Source organism: Salvelinus alpinus, chromosome 9, assembly GCF_045679555.1.
Source record: "Salvelinus alpinus chromosome 9, SLU_Salpinus.1, whole genome shotgun sequence".
NCBI lineage: Eukaryota > Metazoa > Chordata > Actinopteri > Salmoniformes > Salmonidae > Salvelinus > Salvelinus alpinus.
In genome coordinates this window covers 6,556,150-6,573,335 of record NC_092094.1, presented here as the reverse complement: position 1 = coordinate 6,573,335, position 17,186 = coordinate 6,556,150, and the positions used below count along the sequence as shown (strand labels likewise).

The following is a 17,186-nucleotide window of genomic DNA, read 5'->3' as shown; positions in this document are numbered from 1 at the left end:
GACACTGAAGAGGCCTTTCTACTGACTCTGAAAAACACCAAAAGAAAGATGCCCAGGGTCCCTGCACATCTGCGTGAACGTGCCTTAGGCATGCTGCATTTTTTTATTTTTATTTATTTAACCTTTATTTAACCAGGTAGGCAAATTGAGAACACGTTCTCATTTACAATTGCGACCTGGCCAAGATAAAGCAAAGCAGTTCGACACATACAACAACACATAGTTACACATGGAGTAAAACAAACATATAGTCAATAATACAGTGAAAAAAAAAATAATAAGTCTATATACAATGTGAGCAAGTGAGGTGAGATAAGGGAGGTGAAGGCAAACAAATATATGTATAAATAAATAAAAATATAAAAGGCCATGGAGGCGAAGTGAGTACAACACAGCAAGTAAAATAAAAACTAAAAAAAAAAACTATGGAATGGTTGGTTTGCAGTGGAAGAAAGTGCAAAGTAGAGACAGAAATAATGGGGTGCAAAGGAGCAAAATAAATTAATAAATAAATACAGTAGGTAAAGAGGTAGTTGTTTGGGCTAAATTGTAGATGGGTTATGTACAGGTGCAGTAATCTATGAGCTTCTCTGACAGCTGGTGCTTAAAGCTAGTGAGGGAGATAGGTGTTTCCAGTTTCAGAGATTTTTGTAGTTCGTTCCAGTCATTGGCAGCAGAGAACTGGAAGGAGAGGCGTCCTAAGGAAGAATTGGTTTTGGGGGTGACTAGAGAGATATACCTGCTGGAGCGCGTGCTACAGGTAGGTGCTGCTATGGTGACCAGCGAGCTGAGATAAGGGGGGACTTTACCTAGCAGGGTCTTGTAGATGACCTGGAACCAGTGGGTTTGGCGACGAGTATGAAGCGAGGGCCAGCCAACGAGAGTGTACAGGTCGCAGTGGTGGGTAGTATATGGGGCTTTGGTGACAAAACGGATGGCACTGTGATAGACTGCATCCAATTTATTGAGTAGGGTTTTGGAGGCTATTTTGTAAATGACATCACCGAAGTCGAGGATTGGTAGGATGGTCAGTTTTACAAGGGTATGTTTGGCAGCATGAGTAAAGGATGCTTTGTTGCGGAATAGGAAGCCAATTCTAGATTTGACTTTGGATTGGAGATGTTTGATGTGAGTCTGGAAGGAGAGTTTACAGTCTAACCAGACACCTAGGTATTTGTAGGTGTCCACATATTCTAAGTCAGAGCCGTCCAAAGTAGTGATGTTGGACAGGCGGGCAGGAGCAGGCAGTGATCGGTTGAAGAGCATGCATTTGGTTTTACTTGTATTTAAGAGCAGTTGGAGGCCACGGAAGGAGAGTTGTATGGCATTGAAGCTCGCCTGGAGGGTTGTTAACACAGTGTCAAAAGAAGGGCCAGAAGTATACAGAATAGTGTCGTCTGCGTAGAGGTGGATCAGAGAATCACCAGCAGCAAGAGCGACATCATTGATGTAAACAGAGAAGAGAGTCGGTCCAAGAATTGAACCCTGTGGCACCCCCATAGAGACTGCCAGAGGCCCGGACAACAGACCCTCCGATTTGACACACTGAACTCGATCAGAGAAGTAGTTGGTGAACCAGGCGAGGCAATCATTAGAGAAACCAAGGCTGTCGAGTCTGCCAATGAGGATGTGGTGATTGACAGAGTCAAAGGCCTTGGCCAGGTCAATGAATACGGCTGCACAGTATTGTTTCCTATCGATGGCGGTTACGATATCGTTTATGACCTTGAGCGTGGCTGAGGTGCACCCATGACCAGCTCTGAAACCAGATTGCATTGCGGAGAAGGTGTGGTGGGATTCGAAATGGTCGGTAATCTGTTTGTTGACTTGGCTTTCGAAGACCTTAGAAAGGCAGGGTAGGATAGATATAGGTCTGTAGCAGTTAGGGTCAAGGGTGTCCCCCCCTTTGAAGAGGGGGATAACCGCAGCTGCTTTCCAATCTTTGGGGATCTCAGACGACACGAAAGAGAGGTTGAAGAGGCTAGTAATAGGGGTGGCAACAATTTCAGCAGATAGTTTTAGAAAGAAAGGGTCCAGATTATCTAGCCCGGCTGATTTGTAAGGGTCCAGATTTTGCAGCTCATTTAGAACATCAGCTGACTGTATTTGGGAGAAAGAGAAATGGGGAAGGCTTGGGCGAGTAGCAGAGGGGAGGGCAGTGCTGTTGTCCGGGGTAGGGGTAGCCAGGTGGAAAGCATGGCCAGCCGTAGAAAAATGCTTATTGAAATTCTCAATTATAGTGGATTTGTCGGTGGTGACAGTGTTTCCTATCTTCAGAGCGGTTGGAAGCTGGGAGGAGGTGTTCTTATTCTCCATGGACTTTACGGTGTCCCAGAACTTTTTTGAATTTGTGTTGCAGGAAGCAAATTTCTGCTTGAAAAAGCTAGCCTTGGCTGTTCTAACTGCCTGTGTATATTGGTTTCTGGCTTCCCTGAAAAGTTGCATATCACGGGGGCTGTTCGATGCTAATGCAGAACGCCATAGGATGTTTTTCTGTTGGTTAAGGGCAGTCAGGTCAGGAGAGAACCAAGGGCTATATCTGTTCCTGGTTCTAAATTTCTTGAATGGGGCATGCTTATTCAAGATGGTGAGGAAGGCATTTTAAAAAAATGACCAGGCATCCTCTACTGACGGGATGAGATCAATATCCTTCCAGGATACCCCGGCCAGGTCGATTAGAAAGGCCTGCTCGCTGAAGTGTTTCAGGGAGCGTTTGACAGTGATGAGTGGAGGTCGTTTGACCGCTGACCCATTACGGATGCAGGCAATGAGGCAGTGATCGCTGAGATCTTGGTTGAAAACAGCAGAGGTGTATTTGGAGGGCAAGTTTGTTAGGATGATATCTATGAGGGTACCCGTGTTTACGGAATTGGGGTGGTACCTGGTAGGTTCATTTATAATTTGTGTGAGATTGAGGGCATCAAGCTTAGATTGTAGGGTGGCTGGGGTGTTGAGCATGTTCAAATTTAGGTCGCCTAGCAGCACGAGCTCTGAAGATAGATGGGGGTGGAGGCATGAGGACTGCAGATGTGGCCAGGGCAATACATTGCAATGTCCGTAGTCTGAGACGTCTAAGACAGTGCTACAGAGAGACAGGACGGACAGCTGATCGTCCTCGCAGTGGCAGACCACATGTAACAACACCTGCACAGGATCTGAACATCACACCTGCGGGACAGGTACAGGATGGCAACTGGCAACTGCCCGAGTTACACCAGGAATGTACAATCCCTCCATCAGTGCTCAGACTGTCCGCAATAGCCTGAGAGAGGCTGGACTGAGGGCTTGTAGGCCTGTTGTAAGGCAGGTCCTCACCAGACATCACCGGCAACAACGTCGCCTATGGGCACAAACCCACCATCGCTGGACCAGACAGGACTGGCAAAAAGTGCTCTTCACAGTTTTGTCTCACCAGGGGTGATGGTCGGATTCACGTTTATCGTCGAAGGAATGAGCGTTACACCGAGGCCTGTACTCTGGAGCGGGATCGATTTGGAGGTGGAGGGTCCGTCATGGTCTGGGGCGGTGTGTCACAGCATCATCGTACTGAGCTTGTTGTCACTGCAGGCAATCTCAACGAGGTGCGTTACAGGGAAGACATCCTCCTCCCTCATGTGGTACCCTTCCTGCAGGCTCATCCTGACATGACCCTCCAGCATGACAATGCCACCAGCCATACTGCTAGTTCTGTGTCTGATTTCCTGCAAGACAGGAATGTCAGTGTTCTGCCATGGCCAGCGAAGAGCCCGAATCTCAATCCCATTGAGCACGTCTGGGACCTGTTGAATTGGAGGGTGAGGGCTAGGGCCATCCCCCCCAGAAATCCGGGAACTTGCAGGTGCCTTGGTGGAAGAGTGGGGTAACATCTCACAGCAAGAACTGGTAAATCTGGTGCAGTCCATGAGGAGGAGATGCACTGCAGTACTTAATGCAGCTGGTGGCCACACCAGATACTGACTGTTACTTTTGATTTTGACCCCCCCTTTGTTCAGGGACACATTATTCCATTTCTGTTAGTCACATGGCTGTGGAACTTATTCAGTTTATGTCTCAGTTGTTGAATCTTGTTATGTTCATACAAATATTTACACATGTTAAGTTTGATGAATATAAACGCAGTTGACAGTGAGAGGACATTTCTTTTTTTGCAGAGTTTATATATATATATATATATATATATATATATATATATATATATACCCGGTTAAATAAAAGGGGAAAAATATAATTGACTCAGAGCAATTATCTCTCATGTGCACACGATGTGCATTTATCAAAGCAGTCATATTAACTCCTAATCAAATGAATGTCATGTGTTGTGTCTCCCTCGTGTTTACAAAGAAAACAAGAAAAAAATGTCCCTCTTGCTTGACCTCCCATTTTCCATCTCCATCTCTGTTGTCTGAATAATAACAGAGCTGGTTTGGCGCGGACGTTCACTAGTGTCGTGTGCAGAGGACTTTAGTGGGACCAGTGGCATCGTCTGTAAAGCAACGGCATTTTTAGTTCCTTACCCCGGTTAAACCTTCAGGGGGCTTTCTTTGCATTCATTTGTTCAGTCTGCTGCAAGTCTCTGGAAAACATCTAATTCGGTTTTATAACCAACCCCAGATGTTGCAGTGTGTGTGTGAGAGAGTGTGTGTGTGAGAGAGTGTGTGTGTGTGCGTGTGTGTTCGCCAGTGCTTGAGAGAAAGGGGTCTTGCTGCAAGGGGAAAAGGAGAACGAAGAAACAAACGGTTTGGAATTTTTCGATTCAAACGTTGCTTTTTTGTTGTTGTTTTTTTTTAGGAATGAACGCAGATACGTGCGTTTCATACTGTGATATGACATCCATGGATTCATATTATAACACGCCTTCGCCACACGGTAGGGATCAGCAACCATCGGATCCCTTCAGAATATTCCAACCGAGTGAAACCAAATACAGCCCGACGTTCCTACCTAAAGGACAACAGGGTTACGAGGAGAAGTCTCGGAGTCCTTTCCAACAGGGGTGCCAGTCACTGGATGACGGCACAGAGGAGGGCAACAACTTCAACAAATACCACCTCTTCATGCAACGACCAATCTGCAAAACACCCCCGGAAGGCGAAAAACTCCACCAGGAAAGCGGAGGACACAACGACGCGCTCATCCCCTGCTATGGTGAGTTCCGAACGGTTCTTAGGTCGCCGTTCGCGTGGGGAACAATCAACATCCAAAGGTTCTTGAAACAAACGCGCTCAGAACTGGTGCATTGACTAAAATCAAAACATCCTATTCATATTTGTACAGGTTCAAACATCCTATTCATATTTGTACAGGTTCAAACATCCTATTCATATTTGTACAGGTTCACACATCCTATTCATATTTGTACAGGTTCCACTCAAATAAAAAGTTCAAAAGTTATTTTATCCATTTCGCGAGGCAACGAGAGCAAAAGCAACGTTTCGGCGGCTAGGCCATCGTCTGTCAATCAGCACCCAAACAGACAAAACAGAAATGTCTAGGTTACTGAACTAACAAACTGGGGCCGTGTGGGCAAGGGGCCATAACGACAGTAAAAAATGTGCAGATTTTATGAGGCCAGAGTGTAACTGGAGTTAGTTAATGCAGCATTTAAAAATCCCTTAAAGACTCCTTGTAACAGAAAGACGCATGCTATCTGTTAGAAACTGCATGGCCATAGATATTTTATGAAACCACGTTGTTGGTTGAGCTCAATACAATCATAACGAATAATGCTGAACGATTTCATTCTGGCATAGGCCTTTCTATTCTGTATGGTTTATTGGTTTATTTTTGTAAAATAGTTTATTTTTGTTGTCTGTGTTGATATTTTGATGACTTGACCTCAACGGCATGGCTGGCGTAGCCGAGTAGTTTATGTTTGAATATTTACACTTTAGTTTCTTATTAATACACCAGCAAAACATCATACATAAGGCTACCAATTTATCCAACATATATTACGCCATCACTTTTGTTCAACACAAATAAGGGGAGCTAATTAGACTGAGATTTATTATTATTTTTTAACATTTTGAATGAGCTATAAAGGGATAGAAGCTCCGGTCCCCGAAATATGACATTTAAGCAATAAACTGAAAACTATGAGGTGTGATGATATATTGCACAATTAGGCATCTGTAGGGAGCAAGTAACGCAGCACGCACACACACACACACACACACACACACACACACACACACACACACACACACACACACACACACACACACACACACACACACACACACACACACACACACACACACACACACACACACACACACACACACTCACAGCTATGTCTTACTATAATTGGGAGGACTTTTTGGGGACCAACAATTGTTTCCCATTCAAAACCCTAACCCTAACTCTTAACCTCTAAACCTAACCCTAACTCTTAACCCCTAACCCTAACTCTTAACCCCTAACCCTAACTCTTAACCCCTAACCCTAACTCTTAGCCCTAAACCTAACCCTAACTCTTAGCCCTAAACCTAACCCTAACTCTTAACCCCTAACCCTAACTCTTAACCCCCTAACCCTAACTCTTAGCCCTAAACCTAACCCTAACTCTTAACCCTAAACCTAACCCTAACTCTTAACCCTAAACCTAAACCTAACTCTTAACCTCTAAACCTAACTCTAACTCTTAGCCCTAAACCTAACCTCCTAAACCTAACCCTAGTTCTAACCCTAAATCTAACTCCTAAGCCTAAAATATCATTATTATAAGTGAAGACTGGTAAAATGTCCTCACTTCTCTGAAATTTAGTTGGTTTACTATTCTTGTGAGGACTTCTGGTACTACCAAGTGTAGTAAAACGTGTACACACACGCACACACACACACACACACACACACACACACACACACACACACACACACACACACACACACACACACACACACACACACACACACACACACACACACACACACACACACACACCGTGCTTTGAGGCAAAATGACAGGCATCAAAGTGTAAATTTGAACAATCATACACGCATATGCATTATGGTTTCGGTTAGACATACGTTTCTAAATCACGGCCTGCCATCTAAACCATTGTCTTTATAAGATCTAACGATACAATAGAAACACACGGGCAACCTGGCAGGGTTATAGTAAAATGATGTGGATGTCTTTTGGAAAGGATACATTTTGGGCTCCCTTAAAGTGGATAAAGAGTTCATTTTCCCAATATCAAAAAAAAATCTTATTGCTCCAGTTCAGTTACATGAATAAGATATTAACGAAACAAACATTTATAAACCCGGAGACACAGATTTGAACAGATTTGAATAATGACTTTAATAATCTCTCGACACTTGCGTTTAGGTCCTAAACCATCAGGTCAAAATCCTACAGGTTAATGATTGCAATAAATTACAGTCTAAAGTTGTAGTGATAACTCTTTTCGCGCACGGCATTGATTTTTTTGTTTGTTGTGGGGGCAAAAAATGTACCAAACCTACATGCTTTGTTTCGTATGCCACATTCTTATTAAATTCACTGACTGTATGGCACGGCTATGGACAGCTGAAGGAGCGCGGATTGACTTTCACCAAGGCCGCAGGACGCAAAGTAAACCACAAGATACTTAGTAACGTGACGCTCGTTCATGTTAGACTGTTGCATAATGATAATGTAAATTAGCATAACAGCACAGCGTAATGACTTTGGCATGAGACGTGAATCATGTTCGAAACGGCAAAAGAGTTGCGAATGCAATATAGGCCTATCATTTCCTGGATTGGTGCACTTCAGTATTCAGTATTAATAAAGTTAAAAAAACTAATATATATATATATATATGAAAGCAAAACTGAAACTAAAATAATCTAGATTTGTGTTTAAACAGAGCCCAAAGAAAGGGAATAAATATATAATTATGCTCTCACATCGTTTACATATTTGTTCCAGAGGATAACGTTTAAACTATTTCAAAGCGACTGTTATAAAGATGTAATTACACCGTTTGTGTTGCTGGTCCGATGCGCGAACCTTTCGAAAAACATTGCACCAATGGTTCTATTATTCAGAGTAGTTGTTGTCTTTTACAAGACAGGGGAGGTTTTAAAGAGAAAGAACAGCCCGTTCATTAATAAATCTTGATTAAATCTGACTTTAAAAAAGGAAAATTAAAGCCTTTAAAACGTACACCAAAAACAGAAACAGAACACAACAATGATTATATCCTAATAATAATGTCATTTTAGCGCCACATTATTATCATCATTATTATTATTATTATTAGTGGATCTATTTGCACGGGATTTATTTATTTATTTTCTCAAAATGTAACTTTTGTTTATCTTAATAATCTTTAAAAGAAAAAGTAAACTGAGCTAATTCCTAAAAACAATAACTGCTGTTACCAACCAAGGCCGTTACCAATTGAACGAGTGCATAATAATAATAATAATTTGTTTTAATTTGCATTTAATTTCCAATCAAAATGCAATAACTCATAAAAGCGTGAATTCCAAATGACAAGCGTCCCCATGACTTAGGGTACAAAAACTAAAACCGAGGATCAGATTGTATTATAACGAGTTTCTGCCGTAACTGCCAGCACACACCCACGCCAAAATACACCCCATAAAGCGAAAAGTAAACTGTTTTTCCCGTGACTGCAAACAATGGGAGTCAGGCCTTTTTATACCGAGTGAAATCGTTATCGCACTGTGTATGTGTGTGTGTGTTTTTTCCCCTCAAGGTGAGAGCCAAGGATAGAGAACCCCTCCATCGAACGAAAACATCTGGCAAAGTCCAATGACACAGCGAACCGTTTAAACTGCGATCATTAAATACAATAGGTTTCCCGGAGGAGAGCTCTGTAATGTTATTCTATAAAATGTTACAGCCAGATAGATAGATAGCTTCGGGGATGATATAGTGTTGGGAGGCTAGCTAAAGCCTCGGGCATCAACTGGCTTGTGTTATCATGTGGGGTCTTGGTAGTCTACTCACCGGGAGCAGATATTGCACAACCTCGTCGTATCGTCACTACATGCGCTTCGACGGTTTATTATTAATGACATGGAAATGGGTTTGTTCATTATGACTTGTCTGCTATGCACACATATTACCATTGTCTACCTAGATACAAAAATAACACACACACACACACACACACACACACACACACACACACACACACACACACACACACACACACACACACACACACACACACACACACACACACACACACCATGAATTCTTGGCAGTGAAACTACACTATATCACCGCTATATTCACACCTATCTTGGAACACAGGCAGACAGCCATCATGGTTTTTCCCCCAAAGTTGCCATTTAATGTACTTTTAGTACTCGACTTTCTGACTTAACAAGTCTTTATTATTGTTCTTTGGCTTTGCTCTTTTCACATATTTCGGGAATATTTACAACGATGTATCTCTCCTTCGACACTGACCATAACAAATCAACTATATTGCTCGTCTTATACCAGGCATTATCATCATTAACGAGGCTCGTTCACACCCACAGAGCATTTGCGCAAAATGGTACTAACGCTTCGAACACTCAGACAGCGTCATTGCGCAAAAATGGTATTAACGCTTCGAACACACCGACAGCGTCATCGCGCAAAATAGCACGCAGCATCATCTGAATATGTATGCAACAAAGTTCAACATTCACCTTCTGCTACCATTTCTGTCAAGCCGTCTACACATACAGTTTGAAGCATACGTTTGATAAATCCTAACATGTGCACCACACAGAACACACTGCAACTGCCTCTGCAATGCAATGCTGCAAAGGCAAAACCCAGCGTTTTCATTGGAAATGAATGTAATTCTGGTGTACCAAAATGCAATGACGCTGTTGGTGTGATCGACGAGTAACACTACAAAGATAGGGCCTTAGGCTTGGTCGTATACACGCTAAAGGCTAGTGCACGCAGGCAACGCATGGGACAACAGGGCCACGGGACGTTATAGGAGATGAAAACCTCTATGGTCTGTACCTTTGGGACTGTGAGCCTCAACCTACAGAAACTTCTACCTGACCACAGACAACAATGACTGAGAGCAAACCACCGGTGGAACTGATGGAGTGCTTACAGAGCAGGAGTCTATAGGAATGTAGACCAGGCCGTACCCAGCCACACAGCACTACAGGAGAGTTAGCTACCCCCATTAATACAAGCCAGATGTGTATTCATGTGTCCCAAATGGCACCCTATTCCACTACTTTTGACCAGTGAACACTAAGTAGGGTACTATATAGGGAATAGGGTGCCATTTGGGATGCTGTCTATAACTGACTCCTATAGTTATTATTTGAGACTCCACAACACGGCCCCTTCCAAAGCCACAGAGTCTGTCAGATGGACCCTGAGATGACAGAGTGGGACTGGTGTACGTAACCCCGTTTCACCAATGCCCCGAGTAAATAAACCAAACGTCAGAAATGGGTTTCGGGTTTTGGAGCTCCGTTTTGAGTGATTAGGGAGAACGGTGTGTGAGTGTGTTTGTGTGTCTTGGGGGGGGGGGGGGGGGGGACGTCACGTCGCCACTGGCAGGCATACGTGAGTAGGGTGAATGTTTACATTCACATATCGTCTTGCATCATGGGGTCTCCGAGGTTCTTTCAGTACTTTGATGTGGGATAATGTTGTAGTTTACAGCCGTGTCTGGAGAAAGGTGAAGAAATACTCACATATCATGTCCTCTATTTTGTTTCAGGATTACTGACATTATGCGTCTTAAATTTTTTTTCTTCTCCAATAACAAGTTAGTTAGCTAGTTGTGAACACTGCATCTGAGATCAACTGAGGACTAAGTGAAACATCTGGATAACAGAGAGCTGACTCCTCATCGTAATGACATGACTCTCACTTAGTGTAGTCTGGCAGCGGCTGTGGCAAAAGACTAACCTACACATTGTTACTGTGTGATGCCGAGGCCTGGATCCCCGGTGCTGCTGATGGTACACCTACCGCAATGCCCTGTGTTCAGGGACTCAATGTCCTGACCTAGAGACACTTTACATAGTAATACAACAGATTATGAAAAATGACTTGAAGTGGTAGTTTAGATGTGACATTTTGACTAATCTTATTTATCTTATTTGAAATATTATGAGACGATAGGAATCACCACAGATGGGTGTTTTCATCGTCAGATGAATGTTTTCTTCGTGACATTCACTCCTACATACTGCACAACTATGCCTTTGAGGATATTCCACAAATGTTGTCATAGAGTGGAGATATGTTTCCCAGCATGCAGTGGAAGAATATAAAATCTCCTGGCTGTGTTGTGATGGCCTCCTGCCAGAGTTGGACACTGTGAATATGTGTTAGAAGAACCAGGAAGTGATATCTCTGGTTATTTATGTGGTGATAGCGAACACATTGGATTGATAGTACTGAGAGACAGAGTAAGTGTCTGCATGGGAATATATTTGTGCCAATATTATGTCCAATAGAAACAAACTATGTCCAGTGTTTATGACGCTGGTCACTTTAATAATGGAACACTGGTCACTTTAATAATGGAACACTGGTCACTTTAATAATGGAACACTGGTCACTTTAATAATGGAACACTGGTCACTTTAATAATGGAACACTGGTCACTTTAATAATGGAACACTGGTCCCTTTAATAATGGAACACTGGTCACTTTAATAATGGAACACTGGTCACTTTAATAATGGAACACTGGTCACTTTAATAATGGAACACTGGTCACTTTAATAATGGAACACTGGTCACTTTAATAATGGAACACTGCTCACTTTAATAATGGAACACTGGTCACTTTAATAATGGAACACTGGTCACTTTAATAATGGAACACTGGTCACTTTAATAATGGAACACTGGTCACTTTAATAATGGAACACTGGTCACTTTAATAATGGAACACTGGTCCCTTTAATAATGGAACACTGGTCACTTTAATAATGGAACACTGGTCACTTTAATAATGGAACACTGGTCACTTTAATAATGGAACACTGGTCACTTTAATAATGGAACACTGGTCACTTTAACAATGGAACACTGGTCACTTTAATAATGGAACACTGGTCACTTTAATAATGGAACACTGGTCACTTTAATAATGGAACACTGGTCACTTTAATAATGGAACACTGGTCACTTTAATAATGGAACACTGGTCACTTTAACAATGGAACACTGGTCCCTTTAATAATGGAACACTGGTCATTTTAATAATGGAACACTGGTCACTATAATAATGGAACACTGGTCACTTTAATAATGGAACACTGGTCACTTTAATAATGGAACACTGGTCACTTTAACAATGGAACACTGGTCACTTTAATAATGGAACACTGGTCACTTTAATAATGGAACACTGGTTACTTTAATAATGGAACACTGGTCACTTTAATAATGGAACACTGGTCACTTTAATAATGGAACACTGGTCACTTTAATAATGGAACACTGGTCACTTTAATAATGGAACACTGGTCACTTTAATAATGGAACACTGGTCACTTTAATAATGGAACACTGGTCACTTTAATAATGGAACACTGGTCACTTTAATAATGGAACACTGGTCACTTTAATAATGGAACACTGGTCACTTTAATAATTGAACACTGGTCACTTTAATAATGGAACACTGGTCACTTTAATAATGGAACACTGGTCACTTTAATAATGGAACACTGGTCACTTTAATAATGGAACACTGGTCACTTTAATAATGGAACACTGGTCACTTTAATAATGGAACACTGGTCACTTTAATAATGGAACACTGGTCACTTTAATAATGGAACACTGGTCACTTTAATAATGGAACACTAGTCACTTTAATAATGGAACACTGGTCACTTTAATAATGGAACACTGGTCACTTTAATAATGGAACACTGGTCACTTTAATAAGGTTTAGATGCTGTTTTACCCACTTCATATGTAAATACTGTATTATAGTCAAGGCTAATCTTATTTAACTATTGATGTACATATACTATTCTATCCATGTATTCTTCAGATATACTACATATTCTATCCAAATACTGTCCATCATGTCTATACATCCCATCACATATTTATATATACAGAAGAGTGTGCAAAGCTGTCATCAAGACAAAGGGTGGCAACTTTGAAGATTCTAAAATATAAAATATATTTTGATTTGTTTAACACCTTTTGGGTTACTACAGGATTCCAAATATGATAAGGCCGGGCGATATGGCCAAAATCTCATATTCCGATATCGGTAATTTCATATCCCGCTAACGATACATAATCACGATATGGCACATTTTATGTAAATTCAATGAATAAATAGTTTATATAAAATAACCACACGTAAAGGCTTATTTCTTATTACATTTTTAATTAAACTCAACAAATAAAAGGTATTTACTCATATTTAATTATTTCTCCTTTTATTTAGAACCTTTGTGCACATTTTCAATTAAGCATTGTAACAAAATATAAAATATGAATGTATAAAATCTAAAAAGGTAAATGGAAAACACTTCAACTATAGTTGTAAACAAAATAAATTTAGGCCTAAATTATATTTTGGGGGCTTGCCTGTTTTGCATGTTATGTTGGCATTAATACGTGTCACATATCAATTTGCATTTGTTACTGTCACACAGATGACGCTGGAGAGACGAAGCAGGTACGGGGAGTAACATTTAATAAATAACGGACATGGAACGAGACATAAACAGCGTTAGCAAACAGAAAACAATCAATGCAGAAGCGGGGAACAGAGCTGGGGAACTGACACATATAGGGGAGGAAATGAACAGGTGATAATAGAGTCCAGGTGAGTCCAATAACGCTGATGCGCGTGACAAGGAAAGGCAGGTGTACGTGATGGATGGCAGGAGTGAGTGATGCAAGGCATTCTGGCGCCCTCAAGCGCCAGGGGGAGGGGAAGAGCGGGAGCAGACGTGACAGTTACCTTGGGTCTCGAGTGTTAGCACCAACTCACCAAACCCCCCGTTTCTGGACCGTGTAACCATGTCTTTGCAGATGTAAGTTGGCAGCTGTTATCTCCTTCCATCTTCGTGATTCTTTTCCGTATTTTCTTATTGGAAGAAGTTTGGAACCACCAAGACTCTTCCTAGAGCTGGCTGCCAGGCCAAACTGAGCAATCGGGGGAAAAGGGCCTTGGTCAGGGAGGTGACCAAGAACCCGATGGTCACTCTGCCAGAGCTCCAGAGTTCCTCTGTGGAGATGGGAGAACCTTCCAGAAGGACAACCATCTCTGCAGCACTCCACCAATCAGGGCATTATGGTAGAGTGGCCAGACGGAATCCACTCCTCAGTAAAAGGCTCATGACAACCCGCTTGGAGTTTGCCAAAAGGCACCTAAAGAACTCAGACCATGAGAAACAAGATTCTCTGGTCTGATGAAACCAAGATGGAACTATTTGGCCTGAATGCCAAGCTTCACATCTGGAAGAAACCTGGCACCATCCCTACGGTGAAGTATGGTGGTGGCAGCATCATGCTGTGGGGATGTTTTTCAGTGGCAGGGACTGGGAGACTAGTCAGAATCAAGGGAAAGATGTGCGCAAAGCACAGAGAGATCCTTGATGAAAACCCGCTCCAGAGCGCTCAGGACCTCACCTTCCAACATGACAACAACCGTAAGCACACAGCCAAGACAACGCAGGAGTGGCTTTGGGACAAGTCTCTGAATGTCCTTGAGTGGCCCAACCAGACCCCGGACTTGAACCCGATCAAACTTCTCTTGAGAGATCTGAAAATAGCTGTGCAGCAACGCTCCCCATCCAACCTGACAGAGCTTGAGAGGATCTGCAGAGAAGAATGGGAGAAACTCCCCAAATACAGGTGTGCTAAGCTTGTAGCGTCATACCCAAGAAGACTCGACGCTGTAATCGCTGACAGAGGTTCTTCAACAAAGTACCGAGTAAAGGGTCTGAATACTTATGTAAATGTAATATTTCATTTATTTTATTTTTTTTGTAACATTTGCAAAATTTTCTACAAAAACGGATTTTACTTTGTCATTTTGGTGTTGTGTGTAGATTTATGAGGGATAAAAACAATTGAATCCATTTTAGAATAAGGCTGTAACGTAACAACATGTTTCAGATGCTCTGTAGGAAAGTCTGTACTAAGTAATCATGTCAAATGTAATCAAATTGTCGTGATTTATTGCACTATTTTATCTGAACAGCGATCCTCATCCCTTCAAACCCGATACCATTTAATTACTTCCCTTACAAAAAAATATTTAAAAAATTGCAGATTCACATGTGAAAAACTTTCATATGTGAAAATGTAATTAAAACTTTCATATGTGAAAATGTAATTACCACTTTCATATGTGAAAATCTAATTCCCATTTTCTTATGTGAAAATCTAATTCCCACTTTCATATGTGAAAATGTATATGTGAAAATGTAATTCCATTTTCATATGTGAAAATCTAATTCCCATTTTCATATGTGAAAATCGAAATACCACTTTCAAATGTGAAAATCTAATTCCCACTTTCACATGTGAAAACCTAATTACCACTTTCATATGTGAAAATGTAATTCCAATTTTCATATGTGAAAACCTAATTACCACTTTCATATGTGAAAATCTAATTCCCACTTTCATATGTGAAAATCTAATTCCCACTTTCATATGTGAAAATCTAATTCCCACTTTCATATGTGAAAATCTAATTCCACTTTCATATGTGAAAATATAATTCCCACTTTAACATGTGAAAATCTTTTTACCACTTTAACATGTGAAAATCTAATTACCACTTTCACATGTGAAAATCTAATTACCACTTTCATATGTGAAAATCTAATTCGCACTTTCATATGTGAAAATCTAATTACAAATTTCATATGTGAAATCGAGTTACCACTTTCAAATGTGAAAATCTAATTCCCACTTTCATATGTGAAAATCTAATTCCCACTTTCACATGTGAAAATCTAATTATCACTTTCACATGTGAAAATCGAAATACCACTTTCATATGTGAAAATCTAATTCCCACTTTCATATGTGAAAATCTAATTACAAATTTCATATGTGAAATTGAGTTACCACTTTCAAATGTGAAAATCTAATTCCCACTTTCATATGTGAAAATCTAATTCCCACTTTCATATGTGAAAATCTAATTACAAATTTCATATGTGAAATCGAGTTACCACTTTCAAATGTGAAAATCTAATTCCCACTTTCATATGTGAAAATCTAATTCCCACTTTCATATATGAAAATCTAATTCCCACTTTCATATGTGAAAATCTAATTACCACTTTAACATGTGAAAATCTATTTACCACTTTAACATGTGAAAAAGTAACTCACATGTTGTCAAGTGTATGTCATGGTATCACATGTTGAAATGTTGCATCCCCATGTTGCCACATTTATTTCACATGAGATCCTGTTTTCACATGTTCTCAAATGCTTTCTCATGTGTAGTTTAATGTTATCACATGTTACGTTTACGTGTTGTCACATTATCACATTCATTTCACATAAGATCGCATTAAATTCATGCAGGTTTTCCGTAAGAGACAGTTCCACATAGCTCTGAGATGCTCTCTCCCTGTCGGCTAAGCTCCCCAAGTCCTCATCCACAAACAGTATCCCCGGTATTCCTGACTCACCCACAAACAGTAACCCCGGTATTCCTGACTCACCCACTAAGAGTAACCCCGGTATTCCTGACTCACCCACTAAGAGTAACCCCGGTATTCCTGACTCACCGACTAAGAGTAACCCCGGTATTCCTGACTCACCCACTAAGAGTAACCCCGGTATTCCTGACTCACCCACTAAGAGTAACCCCGGTATTCCTGACTCACCGACTAAGAGTAACCCCAGTATTCCTGACTCACCCACTAAGAGTAACCCCGGTATTCCTGACTCACCCACTAAGAGTAACCCCGGTATTCCTGACTCACCCACTAAGAGTAACCCCGGTATTCCTGACTCACCCACTAAGAGTAACCCCGGTATTCCTGACTCACCCACTAAGAGTATCCCCGGTATTCCTGACTCACCCACTAAGAGTAACCCCGGTATTCCTGACTCACCCACTAAGAGTATCCCCGGTATTCCTGACTCACCCACTAAGAGTAACCCCGGTATTCCTGACTCACCCACTAAGAGTAACCCCGGTATTCCTGACTCACCCACTAAGAGTATCCCC

At 41.3% G+C, this 17,186-nt stretch overlaps 1 protein-coding gene across 1 annotated transcript in view; it reads left to right on the top strand.

Annotated features, from left to right (window-relative positions):
- Positions 1–4,435: 4,435 nt before the first annotated feature.
- LOC139584214 (homeobox protein aristaless-like 4) overlaps positions 4,436–17,186 on the top strand; it is a 57,203-nt gene continuing 44,452 nt past the window's right edge. Inside the window, exon 1 of the mRNA XM_071415802.1 lies at positions 4,436–5,145. Coding sequence (XP_071271903.1) covers positions 4,791–5,145 — 355 coding nt within the window. The 5' untranslated portion in view covers positions 4,436–4,790. The remainder of the gene's footprint in view (positions 5,146–17,186) is intronic.